Source organism: Schistocerca cancellata, chromosome 7 (assembly GCF_023864275.1).
Source record: "Schistocerca cancellata isolate TAMUIC-IGC-003103 chromosome 7, iqSchCanc2.1, whole genome shotgun sequence".
Taxonomy (NCBI): domain Eukaryota; kingdom Metazoa; phylum Arthropoda; class Insecta; order Orthoptera; family Acrididae; genus Schistocerca; species Schistocerca cancellata.
The window spans coordinates 176408609-176434386 of record NC_064632.1 but is presented as its reverse complement, the minus strand read 5'-3'; the positions used below and the strand labels follow the sequence as shown (position 1 = coordinate 176434386).

General features: G+C 39.7%; 1 protein-coding gene across 1 annotated transcript in view; it reads right to left on the bottom strand.

Annotated features, from left to right (window-relative positions):
• LOC126092689 (uncharacterized) overlaps nucleotides 1–25778 on the bottom strand; it is a 134002-nt gene that overhangs the window by 35717 nt on the left and 72507 nt on the right. The window contains exons 8-10 of the mRNA XM_049908412.1: nucleotides 21697–21895; nucleotides 14606–14734; nucleotides 5467–5608 (exon numbers count right to left, since the gene is read on the bottom strand). Of these exons, the coding sequence (XP_049764369.1) occupies nucleotides 5467–5608; nucleotides 14606–14734; nucleotides 21697–21895 (470 nt within the window). The remainder of the gene's footprint in view (nucleotides 1–5466; nucleotides 5609–14605; nucleotides 14735–21696; nucleotides 21896–25778) is intronic.

The window sequence follows — 25778 nt, the reverse complement described above, 5'->3', positions numbered from 1 at the left end:
TCAAAAATGAGATCGACAGGAAGTGCAAAATGACTAAGCAGGGATGGCTAGAGGACAAATGTAAGGATGTAGAGACTTATCTTACCAGGGGTAAGATAGAAACTGCCTACAGGAAAATTAAAGAGACCTTTGGAGAAACGAGAACCACTTGCATGAATATCAAGAGCACAGATGGAAACCCAGTTCTAAGCAAAGAAGGGAAAGCACAAAGGTGGAAGGAGTATATAGAGGGTCTATACAGAGGTGATGTTCTTGAGGACAATATTATGGAAATGGAAGAGGATGTAGATGAAGATGAAATGGGAGATACGATACTGCTTGAAGAGTTTGACAGAGCACTGAAAGACCTAAGTCGAAACAAGGCCTCGGGAGTAGACAACATTCAATTAGAACTACTGATAGCCTTGGGAGAGCCAGTCCTGACAAAACTCTACCATCTGGTGAGCAAGGTGTATGAGACAGGCGAAATTCCCTCAGACTTCAAGAAGAATATAATAATTCCAATCCCAAAGAAAGCAGGTGTTGACAGATGAGAAAATTGCCGAACTCTCAGTTTAATAAGTCACGGCTGCAAAATACTAACGCGAATTCTTTACAGATGGATGGAAAAACTGGTAGAAGCTGACCTCAGGGAAGATTAGTTTGGATTCCGTAGAAATGTTGGAACACGTGAGTCAATACTGACCCCACGACTTATCTTAGAAGAAAGATTAAGGAAAGGCAAACCTACGTTTCTAGCATTTGTAGACTTAGAGAAAGCTTTTGACACTGTTGACTGGAATACTCTCTTTCAAATTCTGAAGGTGGCACAGGTAAAATACAGGGAGCAAAAGGCTATTTACAATTTGTACAGAAACCAGATGGCAGTTATAGGAGTCGAGGGGCATGAAAGGGAAGCCGTGGTTGGGAAGGGAGTGAGACAGGGTTGTAGCCTCTCCCCATTGTTATTCAATCTGTATATTGAGCAAGCAGTAAAGGAAACAAAAGAAAAGTTCAGAGTAGGTATTAAAATCCATGGAGAAGAAATAAAAACTTTGAGGTTCACTGATGACATTGTAATTCTGTCATAGACAGCGAAGGACCTGGAAGAGCAGTTGAATGGAATGACCAGTGTCTTGAAAGGAGGATATAATATGAACATCAACAAAAGCAAAACGAGGATCATGGAATGTAGTCGAATTAAGTCGGGAGATGCTGAGGTAATTAGATTAGGAAATGAGACACTTAAAGTAGTAAAGGAGTTTTGCTATTTGGGGAGCAAAATAACTGATGATGGTCGAAGTAGAGAAGGTATAAAATGTAGACTGGCAATGGCAAGGAAAGCATTTCTGGAGAAGAGAAATTTGTTAACATCGAGTATAGATTTAAGTGTCAGGAAGTCGTTTCTGAAAGTATTTGTATGGAGTGTAGCCATGTATGGAAGTGAAACATGGACGATAAACAGTTTGGACAAGAAGAGAATAGAAGCTTTTGAAATGTGGTGCTGCAGAAGAATGCTGAAGATTAGATGGGTAGATCACATAACTAATGAGGAGGTATTGATTAGAATAGGAGAGAAGAGAAATTTGTGGCACAACTTGACTAGAAGAAGGGATCGGTTGGTAGGGCATATTCTGAGGCATCAAGGGATCACCAATTTAGTATTGGAGGGCAGGGTGGAGGGTAAAAATTGTAGAGGGAGACCAAGAGATGAATACACTAAGCAGATGCAGGAGGATGTAGGCTGCAGTAGGTACTGGGAGATGAAGAAGCTTGCACAGGATAGAGTAGCATGGAGAGCTGCATCAAAGCAGTCTCAGGACTGAAGACCGCAACAACAACATTAACAACCAACAGCAACTAGCACAAATCTACTTGCATTGTTAATTATGGGAATTACTTCTAGAAAAGTGCTTTCACTAGCTGTCTAAATGTTTCCTTTTGGACACTTGTATACCATCTGAACTGCTATCTTGTATATTTCCATGTCTGTTACTGAAACACTCTAAGACTGTTTAACACAATATTTATTTTAGGTCTTATGCACTTCCTGTTTGTATAGCTATTCCAGTTTACATTGTAGGTGGACCTGCTCAATTTCTGTCACTTCCAAATAGTGCTTTGTCTTGGAGAAATACCTTTCTGGAGAAATACCTTTAGATTTTTAATTTCCTATTATGATAGGAAAAGATTATATTTCTTATTTAACATGCTTCTTACATTCTGATGAAAACATACAGTATGTTTCAATTTATTATCATTCACACTATCTGAGCTATCATCTACAGTTGCATTACAGCAATTCTCAGAAATTATTGGTGGTGAATGAGGGGAAACATAAACTAGGTGTCAGGTAAGTATTTGTGCCCTACACCTCCTGTTGCCGAGTACATGCCTTTAGCAGTTTGTGCAATGTTCAGTAATGGGATCTGAGGTGAGTGAACTGCAGACAGCTGTAGTTGAGCAAGTTAATAAATTTTTCCATATACCTCCCATGTTGAGTAGAAGCCTTAAGTTGCCAACTGTTCCTTGGCTGGTTTTAATCCACAGCCATGCACTATATCTTTCTTTTGGCTTCCAAAGTTTCAATAATGGCACGTCCAAATCTCATGACTTAATACTAACAAAACAAATTACAATTTCAGTTAGCTTCTTCAAAAAATCTGGCTCATTCACAAAACAGTAACATCCCCATAATTTTATCATCAAATCCCCTCCTGGATCTCATATGCAACAATTAATACTACTGACTTCACAGTAAGAAACAACTTCCTGCCATATTAAATCTGTGTGCCGGACTTGGATTCGATCCTGGGGCACCTTCACCTTTCATGGGCAAGTGTTCTGTTGACTCTCACAATCCAAGCTCGACTCATGACACTGATCCTCAACCTGTCCCACCCTCTCACAGCTTTCCTTCTTCCAGTAGCTTCTACCCTACATTCCAAACTCCTCAGACATTCTCCCGCATACCTCATGAGACCTGCATTTGTAGTATCCACTTTGTTTTTGCTTAAATGTATGCAATTTTCATTGAGAAATTATTTTTTATTCTTACTAACAAATTTTTATATCTTGTACATGATTCCGATAATATCAGCCAAGAGATTATATCACTGATGTGAGTCCACATCCCAGGGCTTGTGTTAGAAATTATTCTAACTTCTGTGACTCCTCTTCTTTGTTGGGATGAGCTAGTCAGCAGTAATAATTCTAGCTGCTCCTGTTATTGCTCTCATTGTATGAAGAAATTATTGGATTGAAAAGCCAAGATATAGTCATTATTAACAAAACAAAAAGGTATACAATGAATTTCTAATTATTTCTAGCTCATGTCTGAGAGTCACTCTCTAATTTATATTTATTAAAGTTTTTTTTTTTTTAGATCAAGATAGCCACTGCTCCTGTGACAGTGGAACATTATAGTTATCCTCACATACCAAACAGACCTGCTAGAGGTGAAAGCCAATGTTTTAAATTTGATGTTAAAGAAATCATTCACACAGGAGAATCAAACAAACCTGCTAGAGATGAAAGCCAAAGTTTTAAATTTCATGTTCATGAAATCATTCACACAGGAGAATCTTACAAACATGCCATCATCTGAACATCGGACAGACTCCTGTATGGACAACACAGTAATAAGCATCTCTGGTGTAGAGAAACAACTGAAAGATTTGAAAGCAAATAAATCACCATGTCCGGATACAATTCTAGTCCAATTTTACAAAGAGTACTCTAAGGCACTGGCCCCTTACCTAGCTTGCATTTGTCATGACACTCTTGCCCAGCACAGAGTCCCAAGCAACCGGAAAAAAGTGCAAGTGACTCCAGTATATAAAAGAGTAAAAGAACGAACCCACAAAATTACGGACTAATATTCCTAACTTCCGTTTGCTGCAGAATCCTTGAACATATTCTCAGTTCGAATATAATATACTTTCTGTAGACTGAGAAACTCATGCTCATGTCCATGAATCAGCACAGTTTTGGAAAGCATCGCTCGTGCGAAACTGAGCTTGCCTTTTTCTCACATGATATACTGTGAACTATGGATTCCATATTTCAAGATTTCCAGAAAGCATTCAACAGGGTGCCCCATTGCTGGCTGTTAACGAAGGTATGAGCATATGGAATAAGTTCACAGATATTTGAGTGGCTCCAAGACTTTTTAAATAATAGAAACCAGTATGTTGTTCTCAATGACGAGTGTTCATCAGCGACAAGGGTATCATCAGTAGTGTCCCAGGGATGTGTGATAGGTCTGCTATTGTTCTCTATACACATAAATGATTTGGCAGACAGGTTGACAGCAGTCTGCAGTTGTTTACTGATGATGCTGTGGTCTACGGTAAGGTGTCAAAGTTGAGTGACTGTAGGAAGATACATGACGACTTAGACAAAATTTCCAGTTAGTGTGATGAATGGGAGGTGGCCCTAAATGGGGAAAAATGTAAGTTAATGTGGATGAATAGGAAGATCAAACCTGTAATGTTAAGATACAATATTACTAGTGTCCTGCTTGACACAGTCAAGTCATTTAAATATCTGGGCGTAATGTTGCAAAACGATATGAGATTGAACGAGCATGTGAGAATTGTGGTAGGGATCGGTGAATGGTCAACTTCGGTTTATTGGGAGAATTTTAAGAAAGTATGGTTTCACCTGTAAAGGAGACCGCAGATAGGATGCTGGTGGGAGCTATTCTTTTGTAATGCTTGAGTGTTTGGGATCTGTACTAGCTTAGATTAACGGAAGACACTGAAGCCATTCAGAGGGGGGCTGCTAGATTTGTTACCAGTAGGTATAAACAACACACAAGTGTAACAGTGATGATTGGGGAATTCAAATGGGAATTCCTGGAGGGAATGCAATGTTCTTTTCAAGAAACACTATTGAGAAAATTTAGAGAACTGGCATTTGAAGCTGACTGCCAAACCATTCTTCTGTCACCAACATACATTGCGCGTAATGACCATGAAGATAAGATAAGGAAAGTTAGGGGTCATACAGAGGGAAACAGACAGTCATTTTTCCCTCACTCTATTTGCAAGGAATCCCAGTTCAATTTTACAAAGATGAAAGGAAATGATTATTAGTAGTACAGGGTACCTTCTGCCATGCACCGTACAGTGGCTTGCAGAGTATCTATGTAGATGTAGAAGTTACAACAACACGATCGACCCTCAGCCATCAACCACTATTGAGAAAAAGAGGTTTTCCTAAATATAACTTTCAATTAATATTATTTGTTAAATATAATACTTGGAAATGAAATTACAGGATGGTACACACTACTGGAACAAATGGCATTATGAAAACTGGTGTACTCACAGTGTTTCAAGTCAACGCACACACTGTTAAATAGTGAAAATGTCTCCCCAGTGTCTGCAAAAAGTACTGTACATAGAAACACTCACTCATATTAACTATGGGAGATGTTAAGATAAATATTTAAATAATTTATATATCAGAAATCTATGTTACCTGCTGCTAGAAGTGATACAAGGAAGTTTTTACTGTCAGGCACACAAGTTAGTTTTAACAATTGTCGATATGCTGGTGAATATGCAGCAAGGTCCACCACTGAATGCCAGAAAACAGTGCAGTCACCCAACATTGCATCAACCTGCCAAAATATTAAATTCATCATAATGATAAAAATTTTAAGGTAACATGTTATGAGATGTTAAAGCGTATTTATAAACTCCATCAAGTGCACATTTATTGCCAAGTAGATACTTAACTTTAACTCAAAGTAATTAATTTCATATCTTAATTATTTAACCAAATTAAATGTATATAAATAAACAATCTAGTAACAATGCAGTGTCATTTTTACAGTAGTTTGCAGCACTGTTAGTATACTGTTCGGTCACACTCTGACATCTTGCTTTTTTCTATTTCAGACATGTTGCAATGAGGGCCTATTAGCACCATCCATAGTGAATCTATTTGGGGATTACTCTGATGACATTGCTTCTGACACAGTTCTCACAAAGTCTGACTGTTTTTATTACTACATCATTGTGTTGCCCACAGATATGAAAAACTCACACCACTTCAAAGCAATCCTGGTCAGCTCACACCACTTCAAAGCATTCCTGGCCACAGCAATTTAATGAAGGGCACAGAGAACGACACTGCTCCTCCTCACTTTCTATTCCCTCCGTTGAAAACCCAAAATAGGAAGTAAACTGTTTTTGCCTTTGCTTTTTCCAAAGATTTAAAGATTCATAGTTAGACACAAGTGGAGGTACAAACTGTACTACCAAGCAAGGTGGCACAGTGGTTTGCTCACTGGACTCGCATTCAGAACAACAACATTTCAAACCTGCCTTCAGCCATCCTCATTTAGGTTTTCCTCGATTTCCCTAAATTGCTTCAGGTAAATGCCAGGATGATTCCTCTGAAAAGGGATGGCCGACTTCCTTCCCCATCCTTCCCTAATCCGATGGGACCAATTACCTCACTGTTTGGTCCCCTCCCCCAAATCAACCAATCAACAACAAGCCAACAAACTGTACTAGATATTTGGCATGAAGAATTTTTGAGAGATGCATCTTAAAATCAGTAAAACCAAGGCAGTTGGTACTGTTATTTGGCAGGAACTCTCCAACAGACCATCTAACAAGGGGTTGGTCCAACTCATCGTGTCGAAACCTACCATGAAATTTTTTTATGCAGGAAGGATACAATAAGAAACACACTATCAAAATTTTGCTGCAAGGAAGAAGTGCAAATATTTTTTAAAATTTGTTGAAGTTACTCATTTTTGTTGCACAGGGAACCATTTGTGATAGAAGTTTGTGCAGCCCTTCCTCCCTAGCGTGTGATCAGCCATTACAAGAGAGCATAGCACCATATAATGATAATACCCAGAGAGGCAAGCACAACTGAAGCATCTAAACTATACAAAAAATATCATGTATCATTCATGGTTTGAATAAGAGGCGGTTCATATCGACAGCTAAATTATTCAATGTGTAATTCTTACTAAGATCACTAACAGAAGACAATAAATCAAGGCAATGTTTGATGTTACATTAGAGATGACTTCCATCAATCATGACTTTAATTTATTGAAACAAAATATTTCTTACACATACATCATTTTATAACAATTCCTATAGCACAGTTCTTACGATAATTTTTGAATAATGTATATTTTAGTAAGAATGAAACAGTTTCTTGTTTATTCCTCATGGTAATCAGAATAAAGCAAAGTGTACCAGGCACACCTGACAAAAGAAAAATTAATGCCTTCAGGCATTTCCCAGTAATTACTAGTTTTGTTTTGACAGAACTGTGGTGGAGTAAGAAATAGTCCTGTCTATTGTGCTGCATACTGAGCATACTTTCACAGGGTGTATACACGGACAAAGAAAAAAAATTCCCAGATAACTGACAGTACATTTTCCCTCGAAACTGTATAACTTATCCATCCTTAGAATGGTTATGGTTTTATACACAGGTGTAGAATTTCCGGCGCTTTAGAAAACAAAACACAGAGGAAAAAAACGTTTTGGAAAGATCTGTGATGTGCAATAACATGTACACTGCATATTTTTGTATTACGAAAATATAAATTCGAATTCCACCTAAAAGCGCATGTTACTTTCCGAAGCATTGAAATCGAGATTGCGATGTGCTTTTATAAGCCAGTCAGAGCTCATGTCACGTGATTTTCACCAGCCGGTGATACCAGGAATTGAGAGCTTATGACACATGATGAAGTCAGCCAATAGCAACATCACAGTTAAGTAGCGCGAACACACAAACAGAAAAAGTTAATGGTTTAAATTAATATACACAGTGTTGCTACAAGAAAAGTAAAGCTTTCATTTATAATATTGGTCTATAAGATTAATATGCTGGAAGAGAAGCTAAGCTTTCACATACAATGTTGGTCTTTTATGCGAGTATTACAATTTAAGATATATCACAGAAATGTGCCATTAAAATTTTTAATAACAACATAAATGTCTGTTCTTCTGGGCTCGAAATTGATCTAAATGGCTCAACATCAAAGAGTTTATTTTTAAATGAGAGTCAAACGCTCTTCGATTTAAGAAATTCATCGTACATTCTCGTACATAGTTCAACTTACATAAAAGGAAATTTTCTTTGATAGTAACGCTTTTCAAACCACCATACGGAATATTTTCCCATGACCTGTTAGAAATAGGTTCATTTCTGCAGTTGCCAGAGAGCGCCAGATGGCAGGCGTCACCGCGCTTGCGCAGCTACGATGTCGTAGGGAGCCGTATGTTCATATGTGTAAAACATTAAAAGATCTTACATTAGGTCATAAAAGAAACAAGACATTCGAACCTGCGGCTGCTTACACAGCCAAAGCCACATTTCTGCAGCCAGAAGCAGGAGAAAGTACTACTCAACTGTGCATGCGCATGATTCCGCTTGTAACTGCTAAAACGAATCTAATGTAAAAGGTTGTGATGTCACGCTCATCAGAGGCAATTTGTTGTTACGAATCATTGCATATTCTTCCTAAAGCCTTTGACAAGTTTTGCTGTTGGCAGACACTTGTATGGGCACTTTGTTTTGTTGCTGTATATGGCGCATTTACTTTGCAGTTTAAGTTTTATTTTCGTTTTTTCACTCGTTCATGTTTTATTGGTGAAGTATTATTCTGCAGTAGCAGGATACAGTAATATTCTTTGTTAGAGTATCGGTTCTTACCAGTCGAAACTACAAAAATTTAACTGAAAACAATGAAAAATTCACAGAATTCTAAAATATTCCCGGGTTTTTCCCGGAAGAAAAAATTCCCAGGTTTTTCCCGGATCTTCCGGCTGTCCTGGATTGTATACACCCTGTTACAGCAATTCATAAAATGTGCTAGCACAAACTGATAATGCACAACTGACTGAAATTTAAGAAATCTGTTCTCCTGACAAACCTCAAATGACACAAAGTTATCACAAATTACATTCCCTGACAACTTCCTTAAAAATATTTTCCACAGTCGAAAAAGTTCTTTAAAGAGAGTCACATTGGTTGTTCCAGGTGGAATATGAATTTTATAACAGTCTTTTCACTGTCCTCCTGAAAGAAAGAGGTATCATTATGTCCAACCAAGATACCAACAAAAGCAATGAATTAATTTCTGCAACTGGTTAGAAACCATTTCAAATGCTATGTTACGAATTATTCTTCTCTATTTCTCCAGATGTTGACAAGTCGAGCATAAGATTTTTGCCACTAAACAGTCCATTTTTTTTTTTTTTTTTTTTTTTCCTAATATGTCTCAAGGTTCCTGAAGACATATATAAAGCTGCAGAAACAGTAAACCACTCATACCGTCAATATTTTATATGAATGTGTCACAGCAGTAATTGAATGCAAAACAGACTTTCATCTTTTTTACCACAACAAAAGGTGTGGTTTCCTCGGAGTTCTTTCATGAAATTAGGCAAAGCAGATGTGGGGATAACACATGTCTTCATGTCAGCTATGAATTAATGCCATCTCCTCTACACTTTTACTTCAAGCAAACTTCATTGTTTTAGGACTTTCTACACAGTATGATCTCTTGAACTAGCTTAATCAAGTCGAAGGAACTTGAAATTAGCAATTTTCATCTCAAGTGCAATTTGGAAGTCCCAGTCTCATAGATATCCTCTGGTAAAAGTGTACTGTCTCTCACAGGTATCTCTACATGGTTCATATCTCAAGAAAACTCCTCAGAAGACTTGTTGTTCATGCTATTTACTCAAGTTTAAGGGTTTATGTCTGTTATTAATGAGGGGTCATGGGACTTTGTGGTCACCCTGTACAGTAAATTTTACAGGCTGTTCCTCTTTCACAGTTTTGCTAGTTTCATTTTGGCACATATTTATTACTTTGTGCAAATATTTCTTCCACTTTTATAGTTCATGGTCAGCTTTTATGAAGCAAACCCAGATTTATACACTGCTTAACATAAAGGGTTAAACACAATGAATATTAATTCACTTTTATCTCCATTGTTGAACTTACGCTACCACAAAAGCAACTGGTAATTATTATGGATATTAAATGAGTTGCAAATCTGAGAGAACAGTAATGCAGACAACTTTCACAAAAACTGAAATTTGCTTTACAAATTATGATCCCACTGAGCTGTGTTATCTGTTTACCGATGCATGTCAACCAAGGACATGTGACTGGCCTGTTGCACATGCGCAATCCACTACAGCTCTGGTAGGGGTGAACAATTCCCCAGCCACCTCACTAGATACAAATTTGTCAATTTTCAACAGTTTCTGAATACTTGCAGGGCATCTTAGCAGCTAAAATAGTGACAGGGTATTTCTTTTGGTGTATTCTTCCTGTATAAAAAATTTCAGAGCATGCCATGGCACGTCAGATTGGACCATTCCCTCATAAGAATTGGAGATGATGAGACAGATGTGGTGGACAACTGCCAGTGCTCAGATAGTGTTGCTTCCTCAGACAACAACATATATTAAGAGGCTGGAAATGGAATATAGAAAGCTTTCAAATTCTACTATGTGGTATATCAGATCCTTCAACCTGGGAAGAGGTTGGCTTCTTCCAATGTTTTAGAAAGATGCAACAGTGTTATCAGACTCAAAATAAAAAGAACAAAAGTAAACAAATTTATGAGAAAAGAAAAATATTAGCAAAAAGAGCACAGCACAAACAGGATCAACCAGCAAAATTCTGAAGTAATGTGTATGACCTTTCTTTGAAGCACTCAACAACAGTGATTGTTTAAGCTTTATCGTCTTCAAAACAAAAGGCCTCTAACACTGCTGAACATTAACTGTCAAATATTCAACTACAAGTGACATTTTGATTACAAAGAATGGGTGGATGGTGAATGAGTCTCAGCAAAACCCATTGTGAAGATTGAAACATGGTCTCACCATCATAGCCGTAGACCCACATCTCATCACCAGTTAAGATTCCCTTAGGAAACATCTTGTTCTCATTTGCACAAAACAAAATCTTTTCACAGATTTCTGGTATTGATTCATGAGTCATGGGACCAACTTTGTGGCAACACAATGCATTCCAAGACATTGTGTCAGGATTTCATTACATGATCCAATTGAAATGATACATTCTTGTGCAACCTCTTGGACAGTCAGTCTTCAATTGGTATACACAATTTCATTGACATTTTGGACACAGGCGTCACTGGTAGATATCAAAGGGCATCCTGAATGAGGGTTATCTTTAACTGCTGGTAACATATAAACTTTTTCCTTGACATCCTCTGAGGATGTCCAGCGTAGTCCTGGATGAAACATCAGGATCAGAAGAGTTACTTGGACCACGACCTCACATACCAAAAGGTTTACCAGCAGCTATGTCATCCAGTCATAAAAGCCTTCATTCTTTCGTCATCTTAACTTCTGTCTGGCAATTTTTAAACCATGTGAACCATTTGTAACACAGAGTATGGCTACAGCAATCATCACCGTAGGCTTCCTGAATCATTTGGCAACTCCTGTCACCTTGAAATTTGCAAACAGTGTGACACAAGGTTCTACTCAATGCAGCCCTGAACAGTAACTAACAGACATACAACAATGAAACTTCCAGCTGTTACACATTTAGCACAGGTGTGTGCCAGATTTGCTCCAAAACACCATTGGTGAGAAATTATGAATGTTCTGGAATTTTTTGAACAGACCTCACATATACTGAGCCGACTGTCATCTGCAAAAATTTTATATGATTTATTATGCATTTTTCTGATATTAAATTCATGTGCTAATTCAGTCCAAGCACAGAGATTTACTTCTTGATTTGGTCCTAATAAACTACAATGTACAATAAATTAAAATAAAATAAAAATATCAAATACTCTCTCAAACAGTACTACAAGTAAGATATGTAGCTAATGTGGGATCATTACCACACCTGTAAAAGGACTAAAGAAGCCTCAATAATTAGAAAATATTGCTCAGATACCTAGAATTAACAAATGAATTAACTTAAGTGTTCCTCAAGATAACATATTGCAATTGATTGTGCACTAAAGTTTCAGTCATCTTTCATGAGGAGTGTACGATAAGATACTGCTTGTATATGAGAGTGTTACACTGAGGAGCCAAAGAAACTGGTGCATCTGCCTAATATCATGTAGGGCTCCCAGGAGCACGCAGAAGTGCTACAACACGACATGGATAGACTCAACTAGTGTCTGAAGTAGTGCTGGAGGGAACTGACACCATGAATCCTACAGGGCTGTCCATAAAACTGTAAGAGTACGAGGGGGTGGAGATCTCTTCTGAACAGCACATTGCAAGCCATCCCAGATATGCTCAATAATGTTCATATCTGGGGAGTTTGGTGGCCAGCAGAAGTGTTTAAACTCAGAAGGGCATCCCTTAAGCCACTCCGTAGCTATTCTGGATGTGTAGGGTGTCACATTGTCCTGTTGGAATTGCCCAAGTCCATCGGAACACAAAATGGACACGAATGGATGCAGATGATCAGACAGGATACATGCACATACATGTCACCTGTCAAGAGTCGCATCTAGACATATCAGGGGTCTTGTATCAGTCCAACTGTAGACACACCACAGCATTAAGAGTCTCCACCTGCTGACATGCACGGTCCATTGATTCATGCTGTTTCCATACCCATACATGTCCATCTGCTCGATACAATTTGAAATGAGACTAGTCCAACCAGGCAACATGTTTCCAGTCATCAACAGTTCAATGTCAATGTTGACAGGCTCAAGCAAGGCTAAAGCTTTGTGTGGTGCAGTCATCAAGGGTACACGAGTGGGCCTTTGGCTCCAAAAGCCCATATCAACGATGTTCCACGAATGGTTCGCACGCTGAAATTTGTTGATGGCCCAGCACTGAAATCTGCACCAATTGGGGGAAGGGTTGCACTTCTGTCACATTGAATGATACTCTTCCGTCATCAATGGTCCCTTTCTTGTAGGATCTTTTTCTGGCTGCTGTGATGTCAGAGATTTGATACGTTACCAGATTCCTGATATTCACAGTATACTCGTGAAATGGTTGTATGGGAGAATCCACACTTCATCGCTATCTCAGAGATGCTGTGTCCCATTGCTCGTGCGCTGACTATAACACCACATTCAAGCTCACTTAAATCTTGATAACCTGCCACTGTAGCAGTGGTAACAATCTAACAACTGCACCAGACAATTGCTGTCTTGTACAGCTGTTGCCAACTGCAGCACCATATTCTGCCTGTTTATATATCTCTGTATTTGAATATGCATGCCTATACCAGTTCCTTTGGCACTTCACTGTATATAGGATACAGTTTAAACAGAACTCACAGCAAAGGAATCAAATGAAAACTAAGCGTATCTGCAACTGGGGTGTCGGTAGCGATACAGTATAAGAACTTCGGTATTTTGGGGTTGGTTGCTTCAAGTTGTCATCTATAAGAAGGTGATGAGGAACACAACACAAAACTATGATTGTAGGAAAGGAAAGCTTTCTCGAACGAAACGAATTTTCTCATTATAATTATGAACATGCTGGACACATTTGCGCCGAGTTACTAACATTCAAATTCATTTTGCTACAAGAGTCAGGAGAAGAAGTAGCCTGTTTGCTCTACTGATATTCGGTTGAGAGTTAATGGTCTACAGTGGCCCATCAAAACAGCCGGGAGTTTTGTTTTCTGTTGTGGATTTCATCTTTGTCCCAGGAGACACAGAGTCATATGCTTCAGCACGTCTAGTACAATTGCGACAGAGCAAGTGTCCCCTCATGTTCCAGTGCAACAAGTTTTATACTTCTCCATCTCCTTATCCCCGCAATACACTAATCAATTTTTCCATCACTGTTTGGTAAAACAATTCCACATTTGTCAATTAGAAACACAAGTTGTGGATGTTCACTCATTATGAGCTTCTTATGCCTTTCAAATGATTATGAAGGTTAAGCCAGCAGCCCCACACAATACTACACTCTCAGTGGCACTGAATCATGTGCAGACCTTATAGCGACTGAGGACTGACAACACAGACCACAGGAACTTCAGATTTGTCAGACACAAAACCAGAATGGTGATCATTTAGTACCAACTGGCAGCATGTGTAACTTGAGGAACAGTACACCACCTTGTCCCTTTAAAACACACTGAAATTTCAACGTTCTAATCATTTAGATGTCATGCCCTGCTTTCCAGGCCCCATAAATTAAATTCCACAACATTTGTGAGCCGCTATTCAGATGCTACACCTTTCACTAGCAGTAAAGAATTTTGTAACAAATGTGTAAACATGTAACTGAGCTGAAATCTTTCCGTATTTCCCTATATTTGAAAATACATCCACTACTCTTTCTTTTATTCAAAAGACATAGTGTTTCACTTTCCACTCCCTCTATGTTTTATAATTCTTTATTCATTGCCTTATATACAACAGCTTTCTTACATTTTAAAATTTCTTTTATCCTATTTTTATACCTCCTCTTAATTTCCCAAAAGCTAATGAGTTGTAATTTCTTTGGCTTTGCCAGCACTGAGCATGGAAAATAAATCTTTACAGGGTTGATTGTCACTGATACAGTTTCAGTTTTAAGATTAATGCTCCCATCATGGCACTATTCATTAACTCCCATGAGCCCAAGATGTACAAAAATCTTACCTCTGCTAAACTGTCAGCTGCACTGAGCAGCACAAGAAGCTTTTTAGCTGTGTCCTCTGCACAGTGATGAAGCAGCTCAATATTTGGCAGCCTTTTTAAATGCTCCACAACATCCAGATGTTTGTCACCCTGTACAGAGAAACACTGAGTCACTGCACCAGGTATGTCATATCAAAATGCATACAGTTGAACAGATAGTGATTTTATGCAGCTGTCACAACAAAATAAAATATATAACACCATGAAGATTAATAAATTTAGGTATTTGTCACATTTTCCTAAAACACATTTTATAATCCCAATGTACAATATTTCACAAAAGGAGCAAACAGATTAAGTAATATGAATTGTCAATGCAGTACAGGCGCAGTTTGTAACTGTTATTTATCTTCATTATAGTACTCTAGTCTCACACTCTCACAATTACACATTTTCCTTCATTGTGTGTTGAAAGACAATAAAATGAAATGAAATGATCATATGGCATCGTTGGCTTGGAGGTCCCATTCATGTTAGGCTGCCAAATGCAAGTCTTATTTTATGTTGGTGCCACAATGGGCGACTTTCGGCCAATGATAAGGATGAAATGATGATTAGGACAACACAACAGCCAGTCCATAATGGAGAAAAATCTCCGACCCGGCTGGGAATCGAACCCAGGCCCAGTGCATGGGAGGTAGGCACGTTACCACCCAGCTAAGCAGGTGGATTGTACAGATAATAGTGCAGGAACATAAGTTAAGTAAGGAATTATTGTCCCTACATGATGAAGCCATTAGAGATGCAACCTAAATTCGAACAAGACAAGGATGGGGCAGGAAATCACAAGTTTGGATAAGACAAGGATGGGAAAGGAAATCAGCCATGTCATTTGAAAGGTACTGTTCTAGCATTCACTGTGTGATGTGCAAACACCCCAGAAGAGCCTGAACTAAAAGCTAGATTGCAATTTTAGCCTTACTCATTTTAAACAAATTTGTATTACTTCTCACCTTCAATGGAACAAATGATAAAGTAAGCAGTGAAAGGTGTAAAGCAAAAGCAAAAGCCACACAAAAGTGAAGGTTAATATAAATACATACATCAACTCATAAGGGAAATAAAACAATGTCTGACAATGAAGAAAAATTATAAATCCTCAAGTGCAAATTACTGTTGACAATATGTGTGGTTGCAAGTAACAAGATAACAAAGACAATATAAAACATAGGGACATAGGAATAAAATTGTTAAGGAGGACTAGGAGAGTTACAGTAGGGAGAGTCCTGAGTGTCACAAATTTGCAGAGGAGCATAGTAATTCCCATTATGCAAAGAGGTTTGGAAACTGTTTACTGCATTAGTTCAGTGTTTAGTATGATGAGGAGAATTTCAACATCCACAGCCATCACTCAGCATTAGTTGCAATGTAAAACTTGCTTCTTTTCCATACTGTACCCATTCACCCATACTGTATCCCATTCTATTATTGTCCTTTTACTTATTTTTATTTGCATTTTCACTTTGATCTCACGCAGTTTTCACATAGATTTTCTTTTGATTCCTCCTCATTCTTCAATATTCTTGATGTGTTTTGTCTTGTTGGCATTTTTCTGATATTCTTATGTATTTTTTTGTTGTAATTTTGCATGTTTTATGAATTTTTTATCCTTTACTACAAATCCTTCCTCCTCCTACTTGTGGCAGTACAGAAAAGTTTCTCTACCACTAACCAGAAACAAATCCTACATACTGCTCCTGCATTTTTGTCTAGCTCATGGAGTCCCCCCCCCCCCTTCCCCCACACCAAATGACCTGACCATCAACAATCAATTTACTCATCTCCAACTGGAACTCATCCTTTCACAATGAAATCTATCTACTTAAATTTCATCAGTCCAGAGTCCTTCCCAGCCTAGACCACAAAACCATATAAATCAGACCCAAACCACCTTGCACTATCTCCAATCTGTACATAAAATCCGCCTGCTCTGTGAGCCCAAATTTCTGCATCCCACATTCCAGATTGAAAACCTTGCTCTCCAGGGCTACAGCAGAATTTACATGGCCACTTCAAAAAACTATCCATCTATTCACCTGATAATCCGACCTTGGACTGACATTCTCCAGTACAAGAGCTTTCATCGAACCTCCCCACATCCTCTCATGGCTACCAAGTCCAGCCTCACGGACCTACTTTGCTTACCACACACTCAGAAAGGATCCTCCTGCGACCCTATAGGACCCAGAGCCTAAATAGACCTGAAACACTGTCATGAATATGTCATCCAAAAGCCTCAGTCCCACAGAAGTCCAGTCCTTTCCATAGGCCCTACTTCTTCAGCCATTGCCAAATGCAGTCATGATGGACTTGTTAAATATTTTCTCTTCTCCCAGTTGCTACACATTGTGAAATTTTTTGCCACCAACCCTACCAATCAGACCAAATCCAAAACCATGCTGAACCTTGCTGACTCAATTTACCCCTCTCCCTACCTGTCACTGACCCCCTCTAGCCTCAAATGATCCCCTATTAAATTACCAGAATTTCCAAATCTCGAACCTTGCCTCACAGTGATTTACCAAATCCCTCAACATGGAAACAAAACACAATCGCAGAAAGAATCACACTCTTCCACATAAAACCTCACCCGGCCTTCTATTCCTACCTGGCAACAAAGGATCCACTACTGTGGTTATGAACTACAAGGATTATCTGGTGGGAAGTTTCCTCCAGTTGTCAGATATATTCACCTACACGCCCCACCGCAGTGACCACATTCCAAAAATCCAGCATCTACAGTTCCTTATCAATTCCTTATGTTTATCCCTGAGCTTCTCCTCTCTCTCTCTCTCCCTCTCTCTCTCTCTCTCTCTCTCTCTCCCTCTCTCTCTCTCTCCCCCCCCCCCCCCCTCACAACCACCACTCCCTGCACTCCTACATTCTACATGCTTCCTAAAGCCCATAAATTCAACCATCCAGCAGGATGCCCCATTGTGGCTGGTTACTGTGCCCCCACACAGAGAACCTTTGTTCTCAAGGACCAACATCTTCAGCATGTTACCCGTAACCTACAATACATTACATAAGCCATCAACAATTTCCTCTATCAACTCTCTACATTTTGTATCACTTTACTACACAACATCCTGCTCATTGCTGTTGATGCCATTTCCCTCTACACTAACATCCCCAAACCCATGGCCTTGCCTCTATTGAACACTACATTTCCCAATGCCTGACTGACTGTAAACCTACAACCTCCTTCCAGGTCACTGTGACCAACCCAGTACTCATCCTCAATTAGTTCTGTTTAGAGGGCATAACGTAAAATCAAATCCGTGGTACAGCAGTGTGCACCTAGATGTCACCACTCTGTGCCAAGCTATGTGTCGGTCATCTACGAGAATTGCTCTTAATCACCGTGAATCCTAAAACTCTGATGTGGTTCAGGTTCAGGGATGACATCTTGATGGTCTGGACTGAGGGTGAGGACATCTCATTTACATTCCTCCAGAACACCACCACCTTCTCTCCCATTCGATTCGTTTAGCTATTCTCAGCCCAACAAGCCATCTTCCTTGATGTTGACCTCCACCATAAATAAGACTAGATCAGTACCTCTGTTTACATCAAACCTCCCAACCTAAGCACCTGTGGTTCTTGCACCTGTAGTGATGAGCAATCCATCTCCAAATATGCCAAAGGTCTCATTGAGGCCTTCACAGCAGGAAATTACTCTACACACCTTCTCCAGAAATAAATCACGCATATTTGGTCTCCACAGTCACCTACCACCTCCCACATACCTGCTGTCATGTGAAGAAAGAAGCACCTCTCTCATAGTTCAGTAACACACAGGACCAGAGCAACTTGAAGCACATTCTCAGCTAGGGATTCATCTACCTTTCTTCATGTCCTTAAATAAATATCCTTCCCACCCCATTCACAGTGGTATTCTGTCACCCTCCCAATGTATACAGTATCGTATCTCCAAAATGAGATTTTCACTCTGCAGCGGAGTGTGCACTGATATGAAAATTTCCTGGCAGATTAAAACTGTGTGCAGGACCAAGACTCAAACTTGGGACCTTTGCCTTTCGTGGGCAAGTGCTCTACCAACTGAGCTACCCAAGCATGACTCACGCCCCATCCTCACAGCTTTACTTCTGCCAGTACCTCGTTTCCTACCCTCCAAACTTTACAGAAGCTCTCCTGCAAACCTTTCAGGAGTGCTAGTTCTGCAAGGTTCGCAGGATAGCTTCTGTAAAGTTTGGAAGGTAGGAGACGAAGTACTGGCAGAAGTAAAGCTGTGAGGACGGGGTGTGAGTCCTGCTTGGGTAGCTCAGTTGGTAGAGCACTTGCCCGCGAAAGGCAAAGGTCGCGAGTTTGAGTCTTGGTCCGTCACACAGTTTTAATCTGCCAGGAAAGTTTCATATCAGCGCAAACTCTGCTGCAGAGTGAAAATTTCATTTTGGAAACATCCCCCAGGCTGAGGCTAAGCCATGTCTCCGTAATATCCTTTCTTTCAGGAGTGCTAGTTCTGCAAGGTTTGCAGGAGAGCTTCTGTAAAGTTTGGACGGTAGGAGACGAGGTACTGGCAGAAGTAAAGCTGTGGGGATGGGGCTTGAGTCCTGCTTGGGTAGCTCAGTTGGTACAGCACTTGCCCGCAAAAGATAAAAGTCCCGAGTTTGAGTCTCAGTCCGGCACACAGTTTTAATCTGCCAGGAAAGTTTAATATCCTATCTGTCCGTATTCCACCCTTGCTCCTAATTACTGGATCCATGACTCATATTCCTGCAATATACCTGGTTGCAAGACCTGTCACAGACATATTTCAACTAGAGACTACTACAGTCCTGTCACAGACATCTCCTACCCTATCAAAAGCTGGGCCACCTGTGAAAGCAGCAATGTGACCTGTTAACTTCACTGCAACCACTGTGCCACTTTCTATGTGGTCATGACAACTAACCAGTTGTCTGTCCATACGAGTCACTATCATCAAACAGTGTCCCAGAGACAGCTGGACCACCAAATTGGTGAATACGTCACCCAACATGATGTTCTTGACTTCAGTGACTGACTGACAGCCTGTGCCATCTGGATTCGTCACAACAACTTTTCTGAATTATGCAGATGGAAACTTCATTCCTGTACACCATCTGGCTTAAACCTTTTCTCTGCCAGCCTATCCCCTTCCCTGCTCTCACTCCAGTCCTACACATGCCATCTATTCTGCTAGTATACCTGCATAGTCCTTTCCCTTCTCTACCTTCCCCTTTGCTTGATCCCCCCCTCCCACCCTCCTGCACAGCCTCCCAATGGAGCACCTAGCAGCCCTATTCTGTCCCCACTACATCCCTGCACATTGCCACAGGCAACACTAGCATACACCCAATCCCCATGCTCCTATCCCTTCCCATCCCCTCTCCATGCCTTTTCTGTACTCCCATTAGCCGGCAAAGATGACTGGTCACCACAGTCCCAGTCTGGCCTTTGACTCGGGGGACAACAATGGCCATGTCTGTAAGAGTCGTGCCTGTTTGAATGTGTGAGAGTTTTGCTTTTTCTATATCTGATGAATGTTTTATTTCAATAGTTCAGTGATATATAGCAGTCTTTTTCTTTGTGCCTGTCTGTCACTCACCACATCCTCTATCTGGTGAGCAGTAATCTATCCTCCTCATAATGTCCTTACTCCATTCCATATTTTCCATTGTTTAACTACTGTATTTCTGCATTTAAACTCGTATGTATGAACACAATAACAATTTACTTTTTGGGCAGTCACTACCTGTATGCAAGTTTTTCCTACCAACTACACTCTTTATACTCCACTGAAGACTGCAGATAGAACAGTGAAAATGATATGTAATAGGTTAATTGATAACAGAAAACATTACACTTTGTCATCTACAACTTATAAAGGAAAATAAGGGGCCAGTTTGCTAGAGAAGCTCACTTAACATGCAAATCAAAACATATTGCTAAGACCCACACATATACCTCCTGCTCACTCCCCCCCCCCTCTCTCTCCCTCTCCCTCCCTCTCTCTCTCTCTCTCTCTCTCTCTCTCTCTCTCTCTCTCTCTCTTTTCACTGGCTTCATTATTCTCCAATCTATTCTGGTATCACTGCACTAGCTTTCTTAAGTTCCAACTACAAAACATAAGTGAGTGGAATTTCACTTGAGTCAGAACAGGTATTAATTTTCATGACCCACAAAACATCCAAAAGCAAACTATTTCTTGAAACACAGGGGAGATGATTATCACTGGACATGAAATCTTGGCTGTAAGGAAAATAATCAAAGATTTACCTCCTTAGATTACAAGTCTGTGGAGACTGGGCACTACACTGAGTAGGTGAGCACTGTCAAGAATCCAGGTATCAAGACTGTCAAGGATTTTCCAGATTTCATTTTCCATTATCATTTCCAGATAGCATGGGTCTGTGTGTAGATATTTAACAGCACATCTCAGATGTAATAAAAATTCCCCTTTTGCGGTAAACATCAAGTGCAATCCCAAAAACATTGTTACCATAATTTTCTGTGCACATTGCATTTGTCTTATCTTTTTAATTTTCATGAGTTTGAATACTGATATTGTGTGGATAGCAACTTAGCCTCTACAAACAAGTCCACATAATTCATCATGAATTTCTGTCGTATTACATCCTGTTACATTGAGAAATTGAACCACTGACCTTACGCGACATACAACAGAATCATTTGTTTCTATAACCATTTAACTTTTTGCCAAGTAAAGAGAATACAACGACAACATGAGGCACTCTCACTACTTGTCAACACTTATCGGTGCACAAAAATATGCTATTGTGAGTTGATTACTGCAGATAGCTGCATCTGCTTACTTTTCAGGTACACCTTGAATATCAGAGCTATGGACTGTTGTTCATTCAGAATATTTAACAACAAAGTACAAGCAGGATGATGAAATAACTTTAAAATATTCAAAATGAAACATTTACTTTCAAAATCGACAATTATAGTGAAATATACATTTTCTTAAATTAACCTCATTGCTGGACTATGCCACTTTTGAATTATTCTTCAAAAATGAATAGAGTATATAAACATAAACTCACTTCAGCCTCACAACTGATACACCAAATGTCCACGGTAGCAGTTACTTCAAGGAGAGAACAGCAGATGTGCACAAATGGCGACTCTGAGATCAAGTCACGGATGTGGTCAATGCCTTTCTTTCTTGAAAACTCTTGTGAAAGTTCCTCACTGCAGCCAAGCAGTACCAGGAGTGCCGAAAGGCAGGACCCAAGGAGTATCCTGGAAAGTGATTTGTATCAAAAGAACTGCAACAGTTTCCAATAATCTGTGCACGAGTCAACATGGGTGACTGTGACAGGCACTGGTATACAGTAAAAACCAAGATAAATATTGCCTCCTGTTTGGCTACACATCTGTTTTCCAATATACACCTTCATCATGTGTCCAAATTAAAATGCTCACAAAGTGGTAGAGAAGTAATATAAGAATAGAAAACTTGGTGTTGAGATGTGCTCACTGACAAATTACAGCCACAAAAAATAACAAATTTCTGTATGAAGTGAGAAGAATATCAAATTTGATGGGTAGATATGAAAGAATAAGTAAAGAAATGAACCAATCTTCCAGCTCAGTCTTAGATTAGAGTTCATAAGAATGACTGTAATAGTGATGTAGCACCTGCAGTCAATCAGATCCCAAAGCAGGAGCACTACCGGGGCCACTGCTTAAAGTTTGTGCATTGTGATTATATAGATTTTTGTACAATCTATTTGGAAGTAAACAGCAACTAGTTTGAGACCTCATTTCTTTGCTTCTTTCTGTCTTCGTAAAAAGCTATGTTCAAAAGTAAATTTGTCTACAGATTGTAACAGTCGTGCAATGTAGAAGAAAGTGTCATCCACCATCCACAAATGGCTGGATTCCACATCAATTATTATCGACAAGATTCATATGGCAGCAGTGATTCATACTGAATGTAGAGTGACAGGGCAGCCTCCACTGATACAGATGAGGTGTGATATTCACATGGCCACAGACAACACTGATGCAGTCCGACATGGAGTGGCCACCTGACCATGGCTGGCAGACATTGGCCACATAGATAAACATAAATGTAAACTTAAACTTTCATAGGTAAATGCATGCCCTGTATCTCAAACAACCCTCCTGTTGCAGTGGCAGAGTCTTCTCTGTTGAGGTCCAGGTGACCAAAGAGGAGGGAGGAGGGAAAACGAGGCAGCCATCTGCACTGCCGTCTGTGCAGTTTGACTGCCAAGAGCTGGTGCTTTCATATAGCGAATGGTCAGCCTTTGCGTGAAAATCTTGAACAGTGTGTTGATAATTCACTTATCTTTTTATATACCCACTGGGCATCATAACTTGCCTGTTATTATGTCAACCATTTGGTACAAGCTGACAATATTAATACACTGAAATTTAATTTTTCCAGACTGGCAAACATAACTTTGGTTTCTGAGTGCTCTTCAACCAGGACTGGAAAGAAAGAAAATTAGGTCAACATCCTGTCAATGAAGAGGTCATTAGAGATGGAGCACAAATTCAGACTGGGGAACGAAATAAGCCACACCCTTTCAAAGGCAGCATTTCGGAATTCGTGTTCAGCAGTTTACAGAAATCTTGGAAAACCTACATCTCAATGACTGTTCGGCAATTTGAACCACTGTCGTCCTGAGCACGAGTCCAGTACAACCTCCCCTCACCGTTAACCCCTCCCCCCCCACACACACACCTCTCTACCCACACCTCTCACTTCACATCATCTCACTCAGCTCAATCAAAATCCAGCTGCTACCTTGACCATGGTGTGCAAGAAATGATTACTGAAGTAATGATTCAAGGTGAAAGTTTTTGGGCTGCAATTAAGTCCTCACAAATATTGTTTTCGAATGCTTTTTTTGCGAGTTTTTACAGATGAAATAAAACAATTTCAACATCGGTTAAAAACAGTATTCTTATTTGCAAGTCTTTGTGTAATGTGAAATACACAATATCGTACGAGATCGTTATATTGTCATTTCCATGGAGAACAATTAATGGATGGTCTTTCATATCCCTAGGACAACAGCCTTGCTGCAGTAGTAATACCAGTTCCCATCAAATCGTCAAAGTTAAGCACTGTCAGGCTTGGCTGGTGCTTGGATAGGTGACTGTCTGAGTCTGCTGAGTGCTGTCGGTAAGTAGTGCGCACTCAGGCCTTGCAGGACCAATTGAGGAGCTACTTTATTAAGAAGTAGTGGCTCTAGTCACAAATACTAACAATGACTGGGAGAGTAGTGTGCTGCCCACACGCCCATCCACATCTGCATCCAGTGACGCTCAGATAGAGTTGTCGTACGCCTATTGCGGATTGCTTCAAACACTGAAGGAATTGTGACAGCATCTGGACATAAAGTGTGTTGACTTTTGCAACATTTCTGCTTCACCACAGCTCTGGTACAGCTTTGCATAGTTTGTATTCATTGGTATCTATAGTCCAAATAACCACTGCTGTTTCATCAATCAATTGTGACCTTTTAGTATGATGTGCAATGAGTCAATCATACAGTTACAGTACATTTTCTTCATGAAAAATATGGCAACCTGCTGACCATTTACAAGACTGACTTAAGCTAATATTTCACTGGCTAGATGGAGAAAGGTTTTTATAACTGAATACCTCACTCCTCTGTGTGCCTCCCTACAGTTGAGTTATGGATGCAATAAGTCATTTCTCTTCAAAGATTGTATTTACAAATGTTACTGTTGTTTTCAATCTTTGATTGATGATTGACAACAAACTTCATAAGAGAGTAAACATATTGTGAGGTTGCTGCCAGTATGTCCAACAAGAGCTTTTAGAGTGGACAAGAGAAACATTTTTTCCCTCAGTGATGAGATACCCCATAGGATAACACAAGACATTAGTGAATGAAAACGGGAAAAGTGGTCAATGTTTTGGCACTTTTATCTCCAAAACCTGATATTACTCAAAATGCGTGCACTGCCGAGCTTATATGTTTAAGATCTGTAACATTCCTCCTCCTTTGCAGGTCTTTATCAAAATAAACACCCATGTATTCTGAACACTCAGTTTTGTTTATTGATTTATTCTAGGGAATTATTTCTAATGGAGTGATCGAGCCTTGTGCAGTAATGAATTGAAGGTACTGTCTCTTATCTTCATTCAGAGTCAGTCCATTTGCAGAGAAACAATTATTAATTTAAAAAAAATTATTATTTTCAAGCGCTGGATTTTCTGTGTTAGGCTTGATAGTAACACTTGTATCATCCACAAAAAGAGCTATTTCTGCTTCTGTTAGGCCCTCTGGTGCCTGTGAGATGATATCCCTTTGAACAGTGTGGTGTCATTCGTTGCATAATCAGCAGGCGTCACCGTTTGGCAAAGCTGACATCAGCTGACATCAGCCCCCCCCCCACCCTCCCCCCACCCCAAGAGAGCACGACGGGTGACAGAAATACACTGACACACTTTGTGTAGATGTCAGTCATCTGTCATATGACATCTCATTACATGGAAGGCCAATGATCAAGCAGCATATCATCCTGGCCAGTGGTAGCCAACACATGGATTGGTGTATTCATCTGCATCATAATATAACCAGTGCAGCCGGTCCTGTAGAGTCAGTGTACATTCAATGCACACTAAGTTCATGGTGTCATCACTCTATGGTTGGAGAATAAGAGAGGACCCAATATTGATTTCTGTGGTACAACTGTCATGTTGATTCCCCATTCTGAAGACACTGTTTCATTGCGTATACTTCCTGGGGCTTTTAATGCAATACTCTACACCTTCTTTGGTAAACAGGATGAAAACCAGTTACAAACAAGCTCCCCAATATGACAATATTTGAGCTTGTTCAACACCAGACAGTCAACATAAGTGGATGAAGTGGGACAAACACACATGCAAAGACATGATAGGCAAATTGCAGCCATCTCTAATTTATTCATTTGCTTATTTTCCCTCTTCTTTCTCTTCCAAGGAACCTGGTCATATCTGCTTCATTAAGTTGAAAAATTGCAGAGGTATAAGGGTGATCAAAATGTTTCTGCTTGAGAGCATTGCTGCAGCATTTATGCTATCTAACACAATTGCAATGCAGGTATATAAATACCGACATGTAGCAAGGGATTAGTA